This window comes from Phyllostomus discolor, chromosome 7, assembly GCF_004126475.2.
Source record: "Phyllostomus discolor isolate MPI-MPIP mPhyDis1 chromosome 7, mPhyDis1.pri.v3, whole genome shotgun sequence".
Classification (NCBI taxonomy): domain Eukaryota; kingdom Metazoa; phylum Chordata; class Mammalia; order Chiroptera; family Phyllostomidae; genus Phyllostomus; species Phyllostomus discolor.
Genome location: NC_040909.2, coordinates 5784278 through 5805573, shown reverse-complemented (window position 1 = coordinate 5805573; position 21296 = coordinate 5784278). Strand labels below are relative to the sequence as shown.

Below are 21296 nucleotides of genomic sequence, written 5' to 3'. Positions count from 1 at the left end.
CCCCCCCGTCGGGTGTGAATGAATCTGTTCACTCTCTTTCACGGCTGCGATCTGGCTCTCGGGACTGGCTGCACACAGAGCTGCCTGTGGCCCTGCGTGCTCGGAGACACATCCGCCCACGGCATTCAAACGCTGCCCCGGCCCCCACTCACTCCCACGCTGGGAGCCCCGGCGGAACTGGGCTCAACAGAGCGCTTCTCTGCACGGAGGCCCCGAACACAGACACAGCTGCAAGTGCAGCTGAAGTTCACACAGAGCCCTTCTGCCGCCTTCATCTGCATAAAGCAGGGCGGAGGGCGGAAAGGAGTGAAAGAAGGTGGGGACCGCACGCTCCGTCCACACTGTGGAGGCGGGACTAACGGCTGAGGCCGGAGGCCTCCAGACTCGGCCTCAGAAGCGAAGTAAACAATCACACCTTCTGTTGAAACGCTTGGTGCCAGTGACCAGACCTCCACCGAGAGCCACCAAGTCCCGAAGAGACAGGGCCACTGCTTCTCACACCTGTGAGAAGGTCCCTTCCCTCCTCCAACCTCCACTCCACTGCCTGTGACAAACAGGCATGTACAGACACAGAGTACAAGGTTTGTCTGGAAACGGTCCAGCCATTGCTAACATGAGAATGGTTTGCATGACTTGATGTAAGCTGGCACCAAGGCGAGGGAACTGGAGTGCATGTGTGTGAACAATGACGACTTCACCGTACTCGTCAGTGGGGGTGGTAGGTGCCGCTGAGTGAGGGTGTGTACGGTGTGGCTGTCACATTCAAAATGACTGAGCGAGTAGAGCAACAAATCTGCATCCAGTTTTGCATTAAGTTTGAACATTCTTCGGTGGAAACTATACAAATGAATCAGAAGGCCGCAGCTGTGGGCAACTGGAGATTGGTGGCTTCATCGTGACAACACACCTGTTCATGTATCCATTACATCTCGTGGTTTTTTTAGTGAAACATCCAATCACCGAGGTCACTCAGCCCAGATTTGGCACCCTGAGACTTCTGGCTTTTCCCAAAACTAAAATCACCTTTGAAAGGGAAGAGATTTCAGACCGTTGATGAGATTCAGGAAAACAGGGCAGGGCAGCTGATGGCGACTGGGAGAACTGTGTGAGGGCCCAGGATGCCTGCTTGGAAGGGGACGGAGGCATCACTGTCCTGTGTACAATGTTTCTTGTATCTTGTATCTTCTTCAGTAAATGTCTCCATTTTTCCTAGTACATGGCTGGATACCTTCTAGACAGGCCCCATATACCTATGCACACACACACACAACATGTAACACCTAACATCATTAACTATTTGAGTCCTACTAAGAGAGAGTTTTGTTGGGTTTTAGTCACTATTGTCTTCCCAGTACCTACAGGCTTAGACAAAGTGGGTGCTTAATAAAAATTTGCCCAATGAGCAAATGGATCTACTCTGTTGCCCCTGCTGCAAACACCATTGGCTCTGGCCAGGCAGGCCCTTCGGTCTCCTCGGCAACCATGCCGTCCGCGCCCCCTTTCTAGACCCGGGCCTTGGTTACAGCTCAGGTCAGTGCCTGCTCGGCCGGGGCGCTCGCCTTGACAGCCACAGCCAACCCCGGCCTCCTCCCCTCTCACAGCCCTACGACCTCCGAGGGTCTCGTCCCACCCGCCCTCTAACCTCCTGAAAGACAGAGTTGGGGGTTCTCGCAGTTTTGGGTTTTCGACAATGTCTCCTTTCTGAAAGTACACACAGCCAAACGACCTTCAGAGGCTGAGCGAGCACTCGGTCCAGAAGCTATAAACTAGATCAGCTCCCGGATCCATGCTCATGGGCTTTTCACACCACTGTTCTCAATCCGAACAAGAATGCTGTGGGCAGGACCCGGGCCCTCCTCTTCTCTCCAGGGGGTGCCGGGCCCCAGCACCGCCCAGCCCAAGAGCAGCTCTCCTGACTGGCACGCGATCGGCCTGGCACTGAAGGCTGCCTGGCCGGGGGCCCCTCCAAGCTGCGAACCCAGCGCCAGCTCGGCACCGTCACTTGAACCGGAGTCAATCCTATTCATCATGTCACTTCCCAGACAGACCCTGCAGGCTCCATCGCTGCCTTCCCCCAACACGAGTGCGTTGTAAGAGGGCTGTAATCTGCACCGAACTCTCCTTACAGCTACATTCACGGGAGCTTCAAGGTTTCAAGTTTTCACGTACTCACGCTTAACTACTGAACAGTAAACACTGAAGAGAACACCTCATTTCAAGCCATTAGAAAAAAAGACGCTTCGTATTTCGTTCTGACAAATATTAATTCTAAAGACATTCCTGATTCCTAAAGTCTAAGACATTTAAAATCTAATGTTATATAAACAAAAGCGACCACTTAATTCAGAAGAGCACGCCCTGAAGCTGCTGCTCAGGTGCAGACAAGCAGGCAGGCGAGCACCCCAGAGTGCGCTGAGGCAGGAGGTGGGTGGGGCCCCAGCCGGGTGGGAAGGCTCGCTCCCAGCTGGCTTGATCATGTTCCAGTCTCGACCTTCCCGAGTCATAATCCAGGAATGCTAAAACCCCGCATATCTCAGAGTCTCTAGGTTAAAGCAGGGTAAGAAGGGCTCATTTCTTTACAAATCACAGCGTTCTGGCTAAAAACACAGAGCTGCACGAAGAGGTGTGAGACCCGGTGCGGTCATCTGTGGATGGTGTCATCAGAAAGTGGAATGCAGCCTGTGCAAGCCCCGCCCAGCCCCCCTGCCTGTGGGAAGGGCCGAGGAAGAGATGGCCTTGCATTCCCACCCAGTGTCACTGCGGGACTCTTGTCCTCGGACATTTAACGCCATCAGTACTTTCTTGTTAATGGCTTTCTCATATGCTGTTGGCGAGATAAAATGAGAAAACCCAAATAAGGTGGTTTAGCACAGCGACAGGTCCAATAAATGTTCGTAAGGCCAAGGAAGACTTACAAACACTGAGAATTCACTGTACAGTGGCTGCTCGCTGGTTTGCGTAAAGGGGCCACATAAACACGTACCACACACGCGTGTGCTCCAGACGCCGTGCCAGGCACATGCCGTGCTTCCCTCACTGCACCCTCCTAACAGTCCTGCCCTCGAACCACCAGCAGAGAAGCAGCCCCGGCTTTGTCTGCCCCCAGGGGAGGGCGGGACACTAGTGCTGGAGTGGAGAACAGTAGGTTACGTCACAACTGTGCGTGACGTGAGCCAGAGACCCTGTGAAGTTCATGGGATTCTCTTCGGTCGAGAAAGAGAGCCTCCAGGCTGGCCCCCTACCATCTCCTAGTGTTTACACCTTCCCCACGGAAGCCTGTCTACCCCGACCTGGATCCAGGGCTGGTCTGTGAGGCCAAGTGAAGGGATGTGACCTCCAAGTTCACGTTATAGAGACACCATGAGCCCTGACTGGTGTAGCTCAATGGGTTGGATGCTGTCCCATTAAACCAAGAGGTTGTTGGTTCAATTCCCGGTCAGGGCATATGCCTCGGTTTGCGGGCTGGGTCCCTGGTTGGGGCTGTGCTATAGACAACTGATAGTATTTCTCTTGCACGTGGATGTTTTTCTCCTTCCCTTCTCTCTCTAAAAATCTTAAGACACCACGATGGGAAATACGGTCAATAATACTCTAGTGACTTTGTATGATGCCAGGTGGGTAACTATACTTGGGGGGGGGGCGGAAATCACTTCGTAAGTTACACACGTCTAACCATTATGCTGCACACCTGAGACTAATCATATTGAATGTCAGCTGTAATTCAAAAGTAAGTAAATGAGTAAGTGACACTTAAGCCAAAGGTCGAAGGTTTGATTCCCGGTCACGGCACATGCCTAGGTTGCAGGCCTGGTCCCAGGTTGGGGCGTGTGCCAGAGGCAACCAATCGATGTTTTCTTCCCTCTTTTTTCCCCTCCATTCCCCTCTCTCTAAAATAAGTAAATAAAATCTTAAAAAGAAAAAAAGCAGCACTAGGAAAAGGCTCACGTGGCAAGGAACTGAAGCCTCCTGCCAGTAGCCACATAATTACGCTCAACGCACACCCTCCGGCCCCAGCTGAACGGGAAGGACCTTCAGACCCTGGGCCTGAGCCACCCAGCGAAGCTGCTCTCAGAACGCCGACCCTCGGAAACCACAGCGAGACATTTCTGTTCCCGGTCCCCAGGCTTTGGGGTAGCCTCTGCACAGAGATAGCTAATACAGGCGTACTGCCGACATCCAGTGGCTACGGCTGGGGGCTTCCCCCGCCCAGAGAGCGCTCCCGCCCCAAATGCCGACTGAGAGAAGGCTGCCAAGGAATCCGGGCAGGGCCACCCCGCACAGCAGAGTTGGGAGAACGTGCTGTTTTATCAGACTGCCCTGTGAAATGTTTCTCGTGCTCTGATTCAAACTTAGCACAAAAAACCTCAAGTAAGAGAAACACAGTGGAGTTATATATTTAAAAGAAACAATTTTTCAAAATCCACAGCACAAGGCAAATTCCCAATGGTCAGGAGCAGTGGAGCCGCGCCCCGCTGCCCCTGGGTGCCCAGGCACCAGGGAGAGAACTGTGAAGGGGCTGGGCTCTGCAGCCCCAGGTGACAGTTCCACCAAGGAGGGACAAGACTGGGCGACCCGCAGGCCCACCCTCGGAAGGGAGCGCGACCTGGAACTGAGAACGGAGCCCTGCCGATCTCCGGTTCCGTGCGTGCCTGGTCAGGGTCATGCCCGTCTCCCAGGCTCACACGCCAGTGCTCCTTCACGAATGACCACTGTCCACTGTATCAGAGCCCCGCCATCCCAAGGGCCCTGCACAAACCTAAGAAGTGACAGAGGGCAGCCTCCTGGGGTGGGTCAGATGTGCGACACAAACACTCCTCGGAGCTCCCGCTCACTGCTGGGAAGCGTCCTCCAACACCCTCCCCCATCTTCCAGGCCGTCCTCCTTCCCGTCCCACAGCAGCCGAGCGCAGTGGGCTGTCATTTGTTTCCTTGACTGTATTTATTCCCCACTAAGCTAAATCAGGGTCTCTGAGGGGACTTTTCCCTTTTTCCAGCTTCTGACTCTGACGCTGGCCTACATTCACTCAACAGTTAAATGGGGGCCTAATGATGTGCCAGTTCTGTGTTGCAGAGACACTCAATTAATTCTGCTCTCCAAGTTTCTGCTCTGGTGCGGGGGGTGGCCACAGGAATCAGCAGTTACAATACAGCGAGGGCTCTGTTGGGCTGCCATGGCAGCCAGTAGGGAGGGCACGCCATTCCCAGGTGCAGAGCCGGGGGACCCAGGAGGGAGGCAGACGGGGCAGAGCCGTGCCGGCAGGGCACATGGGGGCACAGAGAGAGGCATGAGGAAGGTGTTCGTGATGGAGCACGGCTGGCGCGCTTCCGAGGGAGGAGAGGGCCAGTGGTGTCAGGGACGTGTCCGAGGTCAGGGAGCGGGGCTGTGGTGGTGCAGGCTGTGGGCAGGGGAGTTCCTGGAGCGGCCTCTCCGTCCGCGCAGGGCCAGGACGCCTGGGTACGTGGCCGAGCTGGTCTTGGGACAAAAACAAAAATGGGCCCTTCTGGTAGTTGTTGGGCTTCTCATCCTGAAGAATTTGCCAGGACTTGCTTGGACTGACCACGAAGAAATGGCTTAATAAACATAAACAGATCCTTAACGTTGAAACTCTTCTGATCCTAAGGCTCTATCCTTTGGAGATGCTACTACCGCGTATGTAGACACGAGTGAACGTAGTCAGAAACAGTCTTACCCCTCAAACTTAGCCCTCTGCTGGAAAGTCACCAATTCCCTTCCCAGTAAACGCATTACAGAATTTACCTGAACAGCTTAATCTGTTTTCCCCAAACGTCCTCTGAAACACAAAATGTTTCCCCGTGGGCGCTGTTGGTGAGTCTGTTTTTCCTCCCTCCCTCAGTTTCGGATTTCGTAATTCTCTCGGTCCTGTGCGGGCCACGCCCAAACAAGACAAGTGTCACGCTGGAGAACGCTCCGTAGGGGTGCCCCTCCCCAGAGGGCAGAGAAGGGGGGCGAGCGGCGGCCGGGCCTGAGGAGGGCTCGCGAGACGGATCACAGGGTGAAGCCCGACTCAGCACGGGAAGCCCCTGCTTCCCAGCAGTCGGACAGTCAGACGGAGACAGAGCTCAAGGAAACCCTTGACCTGGACAGCAAGTGGGCAGAGAGGTCAGGCCAAGACGGGAGAGTGTGATGCCGTCCCGGACCTGGAAAGCGACGGTCTGAGAAGCCGGTACTTAGACCTAACAGCTCAGGATGAGAGGAGAGTGGGTTTGTTTACCACCGCTGCCTGGCAACTCCTCTGAGGGGCACAGCAAACGCGGAAAAGGGACAGGAGACAGGCGGAGGCCAACGGAGCCGGCTCCCTCCTCCCATTTATCGAGCCGGTATTTCACGAAGGGCAGCCAGAGCACAATGGTCCGAGAGCCGCCCCGAGACCCCGACTTACGGCCTCCTTCTCCCTGTCCATGATCGTCTCCAGCTCCTCGAAATGCCGCAGCTTGATCTCTAGTTTCTTCATCTGCGTCTCGACCAGGAGAGCGACTAGAGACTTGATCTTCCTCTCTTCCACGGCAGCCAGGTGCTAAGTGCAAAAGACCATTCAAATCATTGAAATATTTGCCTAAAAAGAGCAACAAAATGCTACAGTGGCTGTTCAAAGTGGGGATTCTGTGATGGAGAGTGGCGCCCCAGATGTCCCCTTTGGACCAAACACTGACTACCCAGATTTCCAGTCCTTACAGGCAGGAATCAGCCCGTTTACAGGGCTGAAGGACACCCACCCTGTGGCGAACTCCTCCCTCCAAAGCACCCAGCGAGGAGGCTCCAGGGGGCCGGGGGGGGGGGGGCAGGTCCCCACTCACCCCCCCACCCCCGCACCCTGACTCTACCCTCCCCACACAAGCCTTCCCCTCTGGGGAGCAGTCCAGGGCCCAGCACACAGTGGTCCCCCTCCCCACCCAGCACTCAGAGGGGGAGTGTGCGGGGAGAGGGAGAACGAGTCCCGCCCAGTGTGGGGAGAGGGTCCAGAGCACAGAAAACAAACAGCACGAGACAGGCAGTTCCTCTGGAGGAAGAACGTGCCACTCGCCCGCCCCAGAACTGACGACGTGCCCTGTTCCTGCTCCTTGCCCATGCAGCAGCACGCTGCGGAGGACGGCACACCGCCCAGAAAGGACGAGGACCCCTGTGGGGACCGCCAAGGCCCTGACCGCCCGGCAGGGGAGCCGCCCCACCTTCTCCAGACCCCACCCGGGAGCTCACACTGGCCGCCCCCGGACACCGCTGTGCCTCCTGGGGGTCACAGGGGCCGGCTCTGTGGGCCTGTCTTGCTGCTACATGAGGTTTTGAGAAGTAATGGGAGTTACCAAGACCACAGAGGAGAAAAAAGAATATAAAATACTGGGTTAATTAAAAGTAAAATGTTACACGGGAAAAAGTTGGTAGCTAGCACACAGGGTGGCCCTGTAATAACACGTCTGCACCTTCCGTGGGTCTGCAGTCATTTCAGGATAAAAAGCGGGAAGAAAACACGGCTGTCCAGGGCACCACAGTCCTTTCCGCTGACCGAGCCCCGGCGGCGTGGCTAACGCTCTGCCGCCTGCATTTCCACAGCGACGGAGAGCCTCCTTCCTGCCCGCCTGCCTTCCACGACTGTTCCTGTTTTCGCCGGGGAGAGCCTCGTCTGGGAGAAGGCAACACGGCGACTCCTGCCACAGAGCAGCATCCCTCCTGCCACCGAGGCGCTCAGAACACCTAGGGACTCGGTGACGTGCGTGTACCGAGCCCACCCAGCGGAAGTCACAGAGGCGGAGAACGGGCTCTTAAGGAAATCAGGAACCTTCACAGGACCCAGAGGAGTTAGATAAATGTCACCAAGCACTAGGCAAAACTTGCTGAGAAAGAATTTCAGGCACCAGGGAGCCAGTCAAGGTACTTCTGAGGCGTGAGCAAGAATCTTCCCGTGGCTCCAGAACTGGCCCCGTCCCCAGGAAGACAACCCCCCCGTGCCCCTCCGCAGGCGCGTGGGCACGGGGGGGCAGCAGAGTCCATCTGAAGGGACCGTCCGTGGACTTAAGAAAAGGTGATCTCTGCTGCCTTGGAAGAACCGAATCCTGCGGCTGCTGAAAAGGACAGCACGCTGTAGTTTCTGGAGGACCCAGGTTACCCCAGAACAGTTCTGAGCTCCTCCTCCCAGCTAGTCCTGAACCCTAGACGGCCGGGATCCAGAGCGCCTGGCTGGCCAGGAGGGGAACGGAGACCAGGACGCGCCACCGCGAGTCTCTCACCGGCAGGCCGGGGGGCAGGCTGTGCGGCGTGCTGCGGGCCTTCACCCAGATCCTCTAATTACGGCTGCGAGTCAGAATGTGACAAACAGTGAAGATGTATCAGGGAAAACTCGCAATAACAAAGCTGTTTATAGACCCAGAACAAAGAGAGAGTAACAGAAACTTGGATCGGCTAGATAACTGTACTAATTACAGTAATCTGAGCGGATTCCTTATCCCTTAATTACGTCGGAGCACAGAAGTGATGGGTGCTGTGAAGCTGTCGGGGCCGCGGGGAGTGGCGCGGGCAGCTCGCGGGTGCCCTGCCGAGGAGCCTGGCATCGCTTTCCCAGATCAGTAGAGAATCAAGTCCAAGTTCCCAGTAACTGGAAGTCAGAGTGAGGGAAGTAAAGAGGAAGTGTAAACAGTCAGTGACCTGGAAAGGAAACGCTCTGGAAACACTCTTCCAGGCCTCGCAGGGGATGTCTAAGGGCCGGGGAAACGCATCCATGAAAGCAGCGGCGTCTCCGCAAGGAGGGAGCCGCACGGCTGTGGCTCGGCGGCCAGCAGTGTGCACAACACACGCGCGCCGACAGCTCTGAGGTCATCCCGCCTTCCTGGGCTGTGAAAACACCACGAAGCATTTGCAAAACCCAATCTGCCGTTTCGGCTTCTTCCCTGGCAACCTGCAGGGAAGCCTGCACGCACAGAGGCACAGAACAGAGGGAGGAGTGGTGGGAAGGAAGGGAGAACCGTGCTCCGAGGGAGGGAGGGTGCCCAGAAGTCCCGGAGGGAGATGAGGGAGACGTGGGCCTGCCCAGGACGGCAGGGAGCCCGCGGGGCCAGGTGAGGCAGGCAGGAAACGGGGCCTGAGGACCGAGAAGGGTCCCGATCGTGAAAACCCCGAATCCCAGTCTAGAGAGCTTGGAACTGTAGCCTGAGCGAGGGGGGTTATTAAATCCAGTACCATGCTCATATTTGTACTTTATACTGTATGATTCTACTGATATGAAATCAAAAATAGGAGAAGCTTCCCCCGGAGCGAGGAGACAGGCCAGCCAGGATGCAGGAGGCAGGCCCAGCACCTGGAGGGAAGCACGAGGGCGCTTCTGGGGGGCGTCTGGGGGCTCGGGGACGCAGACTGACGTGGGGCTCGGTCTGTGAGGACTTCGCTAGCTGTGGACACACATACCCACTCATTCGAATTAAGTTACACTACAATAAAGAGTTAAAAACAAGAGATCACTCTGGCTGAAGGACAGAGTGGGAGGTAGCCCTACGGGACAGCAAAGGGGCCAGGCATTAGTAGATGAAGTGAAACAACGCAGAAGCTCTGATTTGGTGGCAGAACAACAACAAAAAAAAACGAGAAGGTGGGAGGCGTCCAAGGAGCTGAGGCTGCAGGTCTCGGGACTGGGCAGATGGCTGGACTGGGCCTCGATAGAGGACGCAGAGCAGGGGAGCTCTCCTGGCCTTCAGCTCCTCACTGAGAAAACGAGCAAGTCTGGCCGAGACAACGCTGAAGGTCTAACGACAGCGTGAACAAGGAGAACGTGAGCAGCTCAGAGACAACGAGGGGCCAAAGAGCACAACCTGGCAGAAGGTAAGGAGACTCAAAAAAATAAAAATGTGTGCCTCAAAAATGCCTAGAGGTGGGGGTGGTAGAGGAGAAGAGACCACTTAAAGCTGTGCCACAGCACGACGACGACGAGGAGGCATCTTTGGACGAGACCAGCAGGTAGGAACATGCAAGACCCCAAGCTACTGTAAGAGTTAACAGCCAGCTGAGCGTGAGCGTGGCCCGCAAACACCCCCTCTCCTACGTCCGGCGGTGGACGCTGAAAACAGTGGTCTTGTGGTTTGAACTCGGTCACCTACGGGTCTCTCAGAAACCATGCTCCGCAGATGGAACACCTGGAGAAGTAGTTCTCAGCAGCCGAGTGGTCTGGGAGAACCCCGGGCCACGAGGCACATCTCTGCCAATGGAGGGAACAGCTCCAGACACAGTGACTGCGCCTGTTCCAGGAGCCGCCGCTCGAAACGTGGCAGCCTGCAGTGGGAGGAAACCACCTCCGGGGGTGAAGTGGACAAGGGGTGAAGAGGTTTTTTGAAACTACATATTCATGCCTGGAATGCTTTAAAATGCTAAATTAACACAAAGTGAGAAAAATGAATTTCTCTCTCCTTTTTAAATATGCCGTGAAGCCAATGCTGTGTTATAAATAGAGAAAACCACCCCCAGAAGAGCTGGCAAATTCAAGAAGAAAAAGAGCTATTTTAGGTCCCTCCTCTCTCCTTTCAGTTTGCGAGAGCAAGATTAAGTATTTATACAAGGAAACAGATTTTTGTTTTAAAAATCACAAACATTTCTATCTGGGAGACATGGGAACGGCGGTCCCAGTCAAGCTCTGCAGCAAACGAGAGAGACTCCCCGTCCCGCCCGCAACCCGCAGTCCGGGCCGGCTACGCAGAGCAGCCCCGCCTCGCGGGCGTCGCCCTCAGGGCCAGCCCTGCTGTCCACCATCCGCCCGCTGTGGGCGCTTCACCCAGCACCCACTCAGGCCAACGGCCGCCTCTGCACCCCAAATGCCCCCGGGAAGCAGAACAACACGCCCATTCACTCGGCGGGCTCCGGGGAAGGGCGGGCTGGCAAACCTTGGCTTTCGTTGCAGCTGAGGCCAGAGCAGCTGCTGCGGCCGTGGCGACGTTTCCTTCAGAAATCTCGTGTTCCACTTTCTTCTTCCCGACGTCACTTTCTCTCTCTTTGTAAGGATCAGTGAGCTCCTTGTTCTCCTCGGCCTCCTTCTCCTCTGAAAGCACCCGGAAGCTGCGTGAGCGAGCGCCCGGGCTCAATAGCCACCGCGCGCCTCACCTCCGCCACGTGACCCGCCGGGCCGACGCCACAAAGGGCGCTCAGTGCCTCTCCGTCCCTGGGAGGTTTCTGCCGAAACGCTCCGTGCATGCAAGTCTGCCTCCATCCGAGACCAAGTTTCTAAATGGTGCCCTTTGTCTCGCCTTCACCTCCCTCGGTTCTCCGTGTGCCGTTCCCTCGGGCACAGCGGAAAGCTCAGGGGAACGAGGCCTAAGACCAACACGCTTGCCCACCGGTCAACGAGGCGCTCTGGGCGACCCCAGGTCGGAGGGAAATCAGACCAGGAGCAGCACTTCCGCCAGCAACTGGTGCTGACGCCGCACGGCAGGCAGGCAGGCCTGCGTGGTGGCCTCGGTGACACTGAACAACTCGTGTGTCTGTACACCACCGCGACAAGGCGGTCACTGGCAGGAGCGCTGGCACCCACCCACAAACCAGAACTCCACCCGCACCTTTACTGCCACGGTAAGAAACAAACTCAAACGAGGAGTTAAGTCGACACAATCAGACAGGCCCCATTTCTCCACCAGTTTTTACAGTTTCACACAATGAAGTATAAAGAGCTTCCTCAAATTACCTGATTTGGTGTCCTCACTAACTTCACTATCCTGTTCCTTCTCGCTGGTTTTCTCATTGTCGCAGTCTTGGGCTTTATCCCCTTCATCTGGCTCATTGTCCCCTTTGTGTTCTGCCTGAATAAGGCACGAAAGAAGAGGACAAAGAGTGAGGAAAGATTTTTTAAAAGGCCATTTACAGGTGACATTATCACGGGGTAACTACAGGCTTGACTATTCTTGACCAGAAGCAGTGCGGGCTCGGAGGGCCCCGGAGAGAAGGGCGGGGAAAGAGATCAGTGAACTCAAGAGAAATGCTGCCGGAGCCCCCACACCCGAGAGTGCACAAGACAACACGCCCTGAAGGACACGGACCCTCTCCGCACTCCGCTGTGAGGCCGGGGCTGCAACGCCCACAGGAATGAAAGCCGGGGGATTCGTTTGTATTATTTACGAGTTGTACAGAGAAATACGTAAACAATAAACAGTCCATCTGTTGTCCATAAGGACCAACAGCGTCTGAAGTGCACGTTATCAACCAAGATGCACTGCTGCCAACACGAGAGGCCCTTCAACTGGGACGTCTGCTGCTGGTCTGCAGGACAAGCCACCGCAGGGCGTCAACCAGCACCATCGGGAGCCAGCCCCTGCAGACCCCCAGCCAGCACTTGGTGTCATTCGGTGATTCACAAATCCCCGTGGCCTTGGACCAGTCTGTCAACGTCTATAAAATGAAGGGACTATCAGTGACGTGACGAGGCTCTTTTAGGAATCAGATGAATTCATGAATGTAACAAAGCACAGTATTTGAAACGCTGTAAGAAACAGAATTAATTTTACTATCATCTTCATCCTCTCCTCGTCTACACACAATTTTCAAACACCACGTGTAACTCAGACCTTACATCCCTCCGTGTACCTACTCATTCACTCAGAGACTGGGCGCTCAGCACGGCCCCACCCCGAGGAGGCCTGGAGCCCCGCCCCACCCAGCTCTGCCCGCCTTCAGCCTTCAGCCCCAGACGGGCGTCGGGTCACCCCAAGGTCCTCGGCACACCGCCTTAGCGTCTCCCCTCCCCGCCCGCTGGGAACTTGGATTCCCTACACTCCACTTCATTCTCCCCAGTTCCTCCAGTTCTTTAAAATCGACCTCCAACGTTCCCCTTCTCATTAAGTCTCTTCTAAGTGTTTTTCTGCTGACAGTTTACTCTCAGAAAATTCCCAGTATTTTAAAATTCTCTTTGGACTCAAGACTTAGGACTTGAGCCCTACAATTCAACATTCACAAGAACTGAAACTCTTGTGTCTGTACTCCCGACTGTGCTCCCCAGGGGCACACAAGAAGAGGTCAGAATGGCCGTCTTTGACGAGCAACTAAGTGAACCATGCCCTGTGCTGCGCTTTTTGGGAACTGTACTTCACACCAGCGCAGTCCGACGGGCCGGCAGAATTATCTCCGGTGCCCCAGAGGGCCTGGAAGCGCAGCGTGCGCCCAGACCGGGATGCCACGAACGGCACACTCTCTGTGGCTTCTCTGTGATGCAAGAACCCCAACAGACTTCACCTTTTCAGGCTGCGGGCCATCGGCATCCGTTTCCATTTTCTCCTCTTCCGCTCCTTCTACGAACAGAAGAAAAAGAATGAGTCATACGATGTGGGAAAAAGTAAAAGACATTAATCACGTTGCCGCGAGAGTCTGAAATACCAGTACACAGAGTAGTTTGGATGACGCTCACAACCACACCACTGGCTTAACAAGTGCGGCACAAAACACACACTTTATGATTCTATTAAAGTGCAAAACCAGGTGCTGGAAATCAGGACAGCCGCCGCCAGGGAAGGGCGCAAAGGCAGAAAGCCGGTGAAGTCGGGGCGGGGGGAGGCCCTGGGTGCCCACATCTGTGTTTTAATGTTGGGGCTGTCCGATGTGTGAGGCAGACGGGACGACTGCTACAGCTCGGAGACCACCGGGCCGATCTGTGAGGGCGGCGCTGGGCTGCCCACTGAGAGGCTGCACTCTTCTGTGTGCATAAACATTAGAAGTTCAAAAATAATTTTAAGTAAAATAGGCAGAAAATTTTGTTTTTACTTAACAAGCAACGAGTACATATATTCTGAGTCAGGCACTGGAGGGACAGACTAAAGGCACACACCAAGCAGGGACAGACTCACAGACACAGACAGACTGGCGGCCGCCGTGGGGGAGGTGGGCCGGGCTGGGTGAGAACGGGAAGGGCCCGAGGAGTGCAGACTGGCAGGTAGGAAGCAGCCGCGGGGATGTCCAGCACAGCACAGGGGTGCAGTCAGTAATGCAAGGTGGGGCTGAAAGGAGGTTTACAGTTGCTCACATGGGAGTACCACAGTAAGTCATAGAAATAACTCCACACCACGCTCTGGGCTCCATGCACTCACAACGGTAAACCTCCTTCTGCCCCGCCCCGCACTGTCATAACTGGGCGGTGCTAGGTGGGGACTGGAAATATCAGGGGGAACACTTTTGTAAAGTATGTGCTTGTCTAACCGCTGTGCTGCACGCCTGAAACGAATACAGAATAGTACTGAATATGAACTATACCTGACAAATAGAAGTAAAGGAAAAGGAGGAGCCGAGAATTAAGAGTGGAAGAGGGTACAACACCAAGTCTCACAGACACGTGCCCGGCCCTGAGTGCGTGCGCACACGCCAGATCGGGGAGGGGGTGCTGATGACCTAACAAGGGACAGAGTCGTCGCCTCATAATCCCACAGGAAAATGTCCCCATTCCTCACAGACGCACGCTGGATTATTTAGGGTGCAAAGAACCGTGATGCCTACAACTTACTTGGAAATCATTCACCAAAAATAATAAAATAAAAATCATTTATTTGGATTACTAGATAGGTAACAACGGCAAAGGTGAACCTTACAGGCAGGCATATGGGATTTCCCCGTGCTTATCCTATAAGCATTTCAGGATGTTTGGCTACAAGCAAATAGGTTATCGGAAAGGCTCTTTTGTATTGAATGTAAACTGTAATTGGAAAAATAAAAAGATAAAAAGATAAAGGCTATTTTGTTTAGACTCCAACTCAAGTGAAGAAAAATTTAGTAAAGTTCTTTAATAAAGCCCTCAGATACAGTAAAAAATTACCTTTGATATTCAAATATATTACAATCATAAGTTATTTAAAGAATACATCAATTTAGTAACTCATAGACGGGGTCTACTCTCAACTGAATAGAGCGAAACTTCAAAAACGCAGGTCAGGCCCTGACACGCTGGGGCTCCGCCCCCTCCTCTGGCCCCGCCTCTCTGCAAGGGAACACACCAGAGAGTGACAGTGGCCGGCAGACCCCACTGCCTGCCAGCCATGACCTCTGCAACCCAGAAATCCAGCTCCTTGTCCGAGCCCCCCCCCTTGCATTTCCTCAGCTACGCCAGGCAGCCCCTACCCAGGGGCCTGCACATTGGCTGTCCCCAGTGCCTAGAACATTCTGACCTTGGATGTCTGCATGTTTCCATTCCCTGCCTCATTTACACCTTTGTTCAAATGTCACTTTCTTGGTGAAACAGTCTCTGACCCTTTAAAACCACAGCTCCTAACACGTCACTCTTACCGCCCCTGCCATCCCTACTTTATTTCTCAGCATACTACTTGTGAGGCAACACACTCTTTCTGCATATTTAATTTTTACACCCTAAAGGTTGTACGTATGAGGTCCTCGTGCATGCTGTCTCCATAGCGTTAAGCACACAAGGGGAGGAACTTGGTCTGCCGTGCTCAGCAGCACCCTGCCACCCAGAACACACGAAAGGCATGGTAACACTGCCCGCTCACTGTCTTCCTTACCCCAGCGAGTTAAAAGAAAGACTAGCTTCAGAATGACCTTCCATCCAAGAACGCTGCTTCGTAGGCTCACACGCTGAATCTCAATGACTGAGCTCTGGTGTGAGTTTCTCAGCATTTAACCTCACGTAAATGAATCATCCACAGCTGCTCCTTCTGGTACACTGGCCTGTTTTCTTACGTAGAGCCTAGGCCTTCAGGAGGGCCTGGGTCTTTTTCGGTTGTATTTCCACATTATCTAAGGCAGGACGGCACCAGGGAGCTAGCTCTCAGGACCTTAATCATCCCTGTTCAACGAGTGAGAAACACAGACATACTACATACTGTACTTCTCTGGTTTGCTACAGTGAAAAGAGGTGGAACTTTGGGGTCAGAGAGATTTAAGTTTGAAATATATCCTGGATCGTCACAAGCCTATTTAACTGTCCACACTTTAGACTCCTTGCTTTCACAATAAAAACAACGTCTCTCTTTCCAAAGCAGTCTGCTGATAAGAAATTCAACGACCAATCGGAAAAACCCTATATACTGTGTCACAAACACGGGCACTCAAAAAGAAATGTTGGTTTCCAACGACTTCTGAGAAATGTTTAAAAATCCTTTTCAGCCCTGGCTGGGTGGTTCAGTGAACTGAGCGCTAGCTTGTGTACCGAAAAACTGCCAGTTCGATTCCTGGTCAGGGCACATGCCTGGGTTGCAGGCCAGGTCCCCGGTTGGGGGCACCGTGAAGGGCAACTCATCGATGTTTCCTTTTCTTTCTCCCTCCTTTCCACTCTCTTTAAAAATAAATAATAAAATCTTTAATAGCTTTTGTCTTAACCTCTCCCACCTTCTCCTATAACCCACAGCAAATAAAACCTAGTAATACTGTTATTTAAATACAAAAGGTCTCAAATACCAATATTACTTTTTCTACTAATAGAATGCTCTCTGGCCAAAGAAAAACAAAAATGGTACAAGGCTAGAGAAATCAGTAGATGACCGAACAGAGTTACACGGATTGAAGAAGCCCTTTTGATAAGCGAATGCTCATTTCCTCAATAATTCCTATGAAAAGTCCCCTAATAAATAAAAATAAACTGTTTCAAGCCTGGTGCTCATATATCTTTACTTTTGTTTCACCAAATACTTTCCCCAATCCAAGTCTGCAATGAAAAGTTGATGGGTTAATGAGAAAAATCCAAAAATGTCTTGTATTTCACAAGGAAACATTAATTTTTTCCTGTTATTATTTGACTATTGTAGTACTTAATAGGTGTAACAGTAAATTAAGCATCATAATAAAAAGTATGACGAACCTACCCCCCAACTACAATATTCTCTTGATAAGGAAAACCCTGCATTATTCTGTTCAAATCAGTGTGGTATATAAATAAGATGCTATTTAGTTACATAAGACGTAAGTTCAAACGCAAATTTAATACTTCCCTTTTTTGCACCCCCTCTCAGGCTGTGGCTCAGGACGCAGGGAAGCGCAGCGCTGACTCCCCCTGCAGCTTCGCGGAGCCTCTTCCACGGGGAGGCCCATTTGCTGTTTCCCAATTTACTCCATTAGTCACAGCACAATGTAAAATAAACCCTAGTAACTATAATAAGCCAGCATTAGTTACAAGAATGCTGTTTACAACTCATTCAAAATTATTCATATTATGCTCGTACGTTCCTCACCCTTATTAAATGGGAAAAAGACACAAATTCTGCTGCAACAACTACTGAGCGCACCCGCACTTCTGGGGGGTCCCCTGCCAGGCTACCGGCAGACACGAGGAGCAGACCTGACAGCCGGAGCCTCGCACAGAACCAACACCCCCCCCCACCCCGCCCCCAGCCCCCCGCCTGCAACGCTTCCCGCAGCGGTCCGCCCCGAGCCCTGCGGAAACCGCACATTCACTGTAGATCAGAGCGAGGCCCGCAAGGACATGGTTGCTAGATTTTGTTTTTTTGACCCTCTTTGTTTCAAATCTCACTAAAACAGAAACAACTAAATTTGCAAGCCGTTTCTTGGCCACGAATGCTCTGTGGTATCCTCTACCAAAAATTTAAAACCATATTTACATGTAAAAACATGGGCCCGATTCTGCACAGTACAGAAACTTCTCTGAATTAAGTAAGAAGGCTTTGCCAACCCTTTTCAATTCCATGACCATAGGAAACCAAAAGACCCTACAACAAATGAACCAAAACACACAAAAAAGTGGAGGGAAGTAACACTTTTCCCAGGCATTCAATAGGCCCAGGTCCGCCCCCCTGAGCGGGGCCCTGCCTTGTGTTGCAGAATCAGCAAAAAGCAGAGATGTGGCCCAGCTTGCTAATTTCAGTCTCCATCGAAGAGAAAGGAAGATCAGTGAGTTTTCAAATGAAGAACTACTGTGGAAACTCTAAGCTGATTTTTTAATCGAAAGGCTTCCTATCTGGATTAATAATCAAGGTTAAGAACAGCTGGGTCAGTAATCTGTTCTGAGGGGTACAGTGAGCTATTTGGTTATCTGTTTCCCCATCTCCAAAGCTCCGCTGCTGGACTGACGCCTCACAAGGCAGGCCCTGTGCAAACGCACGGGAACCGTGCAGTTCAGGCTGGAAGAGGCTTCGCTGGCGTCTACCCAAACCCCCGAGAGCAGAGCCCCACAGGTCCGGGTTGTACGGTGTGTGGGGAACTGGCTGCAGTTTTAGTTTTCACTTCCCAATTGTTTTTATTCTAGAAAGTAAACAACAGATACAAAATAAAATTCCTGCAGCTGGAGCACAGGGTATATAAACTGCATTCGACTAAGACAAAGACGGTACTAATTAGGCAAGATGAGGACAATGAAACTTGAGCTTGAGCTATTCACCAGAGCCTGTGCCGTAATGAATGACAGGAAAAAGCCACGGACGATGTAGGAGACACTGGGAGTGCACTACCAACTGTACAGAAAATCGTACTTTTACTCGGTGTGTAAATAAGCCTCCTAAATAGAGCATCTCCCATTTGAGAAGCCAGGTGTTGATTATGAAGATACTGTATTAAAATTTTATTCCTCTTCAAGACTGATTAAGCAAAAATAGATAGCTGAAAGTCCTTAACAGCAAAACCATCGTCTGTCATCTCGCAGAGCAGCACAGCCACACCGCACAGCCGAGAGGACGCCCACTGGCTCCTCCGTGGCACAGGCGCGCTGGCCAAGGCCGACAGCTCTTTAGAGCCCGGGGGCTCTCCAGGGCAGAACCGGAGCTGGAGCCTGCGCCTGCAAAACCCTAACACCCACCGACAAGGCGCTGTCTCTAAGGGACCCATTTCGGATAAAGAGATACAAACAGACTGAGAGTAAAGTAACGGGAAAAGGTCTTCCACGCAAGCACAACAACCAGAGGAGAGCTGCAGTGGTGTGCCAACATCAGATAAAACCTGCTGTGAGCCAGCGGAAACGGACGTTATGTAATGTAAAAAGGCCAACCCATTAAAAAGATACAATAATTATATCAACAACAGTTGTTGACAGTTGTCAGTTTATGTCACTGTATTGTTCATATTTGTGGTTATCTTCTTTTTCTAAGTAAGCCCTTTTAACATTTCACATAGTAAGGGCCTGGTGATGATGAACTCCCTTAACTTGACTTTATCTGGGAAGCGCTTTATCTGCCCTTCCATTCTAAATGATAGCTTTGCTGGATGGAGCAATCTAGGTTGTAGGTCCTTGCCTTTCATGACTTGGAATACTTCTTTCCAGCCCCTTCCTGCCTGCAAGGTCTCTTTTGAGAAATCAGCTGACAGTCTGATAGGCACTCCTTTGTAGGTAACTGTCTCCTTTTCTCTTGATGCTCTTAAGATTCTCTCCTTATCTTTAATCTTGGGTAATGTAATTCCGATGCACCTTGGGTGTGCTTCCTTGGGTCCAGCTTCTCTGGGACTCTCTGAGCTTCCTGGACTTCCTAGAAGTCGACTTCCTTTGCCAGATTGGGGAAGTTCTCCTTCATTATTTTTTCAAATATTTTCAATTTCTTGCTCTTTCTCTTCTCTTTCTGGTACCCCTATGATTCAGATGTTGAAAGGTTTAAAGTTGTCTCAGAGGTTCCTAAGCCTCTCCTCATTTTTTTGAATTCTTGTTTCTTCATTCTGTTCTGGTTGAATGTTTATTTCTTCCTTCTCCAAATCATTGATTTAATTCTCCATTTCCTTACCTGCACTGTTAGTTCCCTGTACATTTTTCATTTCACTTTGCATAGACTTCACTTCTTCCTCTACTTTGTAAACATACTCAACCATTTCTGTGAGCATCCTGATTACCACCAGTGTTTGAACTCTGCATCTGACAGGCTGGCTATCTCTTCACCCCTTAGTTCTATTTTTGGAGCTCTGATCTGTTCTTTCATCTGGGCCATATTTTTTGGTCTCAGTGGGCCTGTTACATAGTAAGGGGCGGAGCCTTAGCTATTCACCAGGGCGGGTGCAACCCACACCACTGTGTTATGGCACTGTATGTGGGGGAAGGGTCCGAGAGGGAACAGTGCTGTTTGCTCAACTCTCAACTGGCTTTCAGTCACTTCCCCTCCTACCTGCAAGCAGATTGGGCCCTTCTGGTGCTGACTCCAGCTGTCATATCAGCATGCATTTTGAAAAAATTTACCGAAACTGGTGAATTTTTGTGCAGCCATTTTAATATTGAAGATGGAAGAAGATATGGAACACTGTTGACGTATTATGCCTTGGTTATTTCAGGAAAAGTAAAAATTCAACTGAAATGCAAGAAATTTGTGCAATGTATGGAGAAGATGCTGTGACTGACCAAATGTGTCAAAAGCAGTTTGCAAAATTCCTTGTACTATTGACATTTTTGTCAAATAACTCTTTGGGGAAAGAATTCGATATTGGAAGGAATTTAGCAGCACCCCTGGCCTCTACCCACTAGAAGCCAGTAGTGGGAGATAGCCAAAATACTCAAAATATCCAGATCAGTAAAGTTACTGGTGAAAACGAAAAATGTATCTTTCATTTTACAGAAAAAACTAAATGGCCTTTTTGGCCAACACAATACTAGAAGCCACTGGATCATATACCTTTAAGTGGTTAAAACAGAGAATTTTATGTGATACGAGATATGAATTTTACCTCAATTTAAAAAAATCAAAACAACAATGAACATAAGCCCACACAGCAACATACGAATTAAAATAACATCAAGTCCTTTCAATATTCTCGTGTCTACTTGCTCCAAGTCCAGATCTAGAAACAGGTACCTGAAAGTTTACAACGGGGGTATCATCACAGAGAATTACGAGAGACTATTTTAGTTCTAACCACTATTCAAAAAAGAGACAAGAGAAAAAAGGCCATACACTAACCCTAGGAGACAGGCTTGTGCGGGTCCAGGCACTCACTCACAAGCGAGCCCAACGACTTTAGCGAGCCCCCAGGGAAATAGGTGTGGGCCGGCCCTGACCTGGGGCGTGGCAGCGACTCACCGAGCTTCTCCGGCTCGTCGGGGCCCGTGCCTGCGATGCAGCTGCTCTCCAGGCCGTAGGTCGGATCCACCTTCCCAGAGGCTCGAGCTGCTTCCTGTACTTTCTTGACGTGAGCTTCCACCAATTCCAGGGGTACCTCCTCCCGGACCCGAGAAAACTCCTCTGTTCGAGAATGAAAATGGAACAGCGGCCTGGTTTTACACAAACGTTTGCTTTATCATAAACCACTCAGAAACCTAACGCATAGCAGTGTCTTGTGTGTGACCTTTCTAGGGACTCAGTCTTGTCTATTCCAGTAAAACAACGGGGCCAAATGAAAACCTGTGGACTGTAACGTAAACCCGTGACTGTGCCTTGCCTTACACGCCATACTATCTTGCTACA

General features: G+C 51.8%; 1 protein-coding gene across 1 annotated transcript in view; it reads right to left on the bottom strand.

The window, feature by feature from the left end:
• The window catches only part of SMARCC1 (SWI/SNF related, matrix associated, actin dependent regulator of chromatin subfamily c member 1), a 102877-nt gene that overhangs the window by 16724 nt on the left and 64857 nt on the right, over positions 1-21296 (bottom strand). The window contains exons 21-25 of the mRNA XM_028518116.2: positions 20913-21074; positions 13210-13265; positions 11669-11783; positions 10875-11029; positions 6401-6535 (exon numbers count right to left, since the gene is read on the bottom strand). Coding sequence (XP_028373917.1) covers positions 6401-6535; positions 10875-11029; positions 11669-11783; positions 13210-13265; positions 20913-21074 — 623 coding nt within the window. The remainder of the gene's footprint in view (positions 1-6400; positions 6536-10874; positions 11030-11668; positions 11784-13209; positions 13266-20912; positions 21075-21296) is intronic.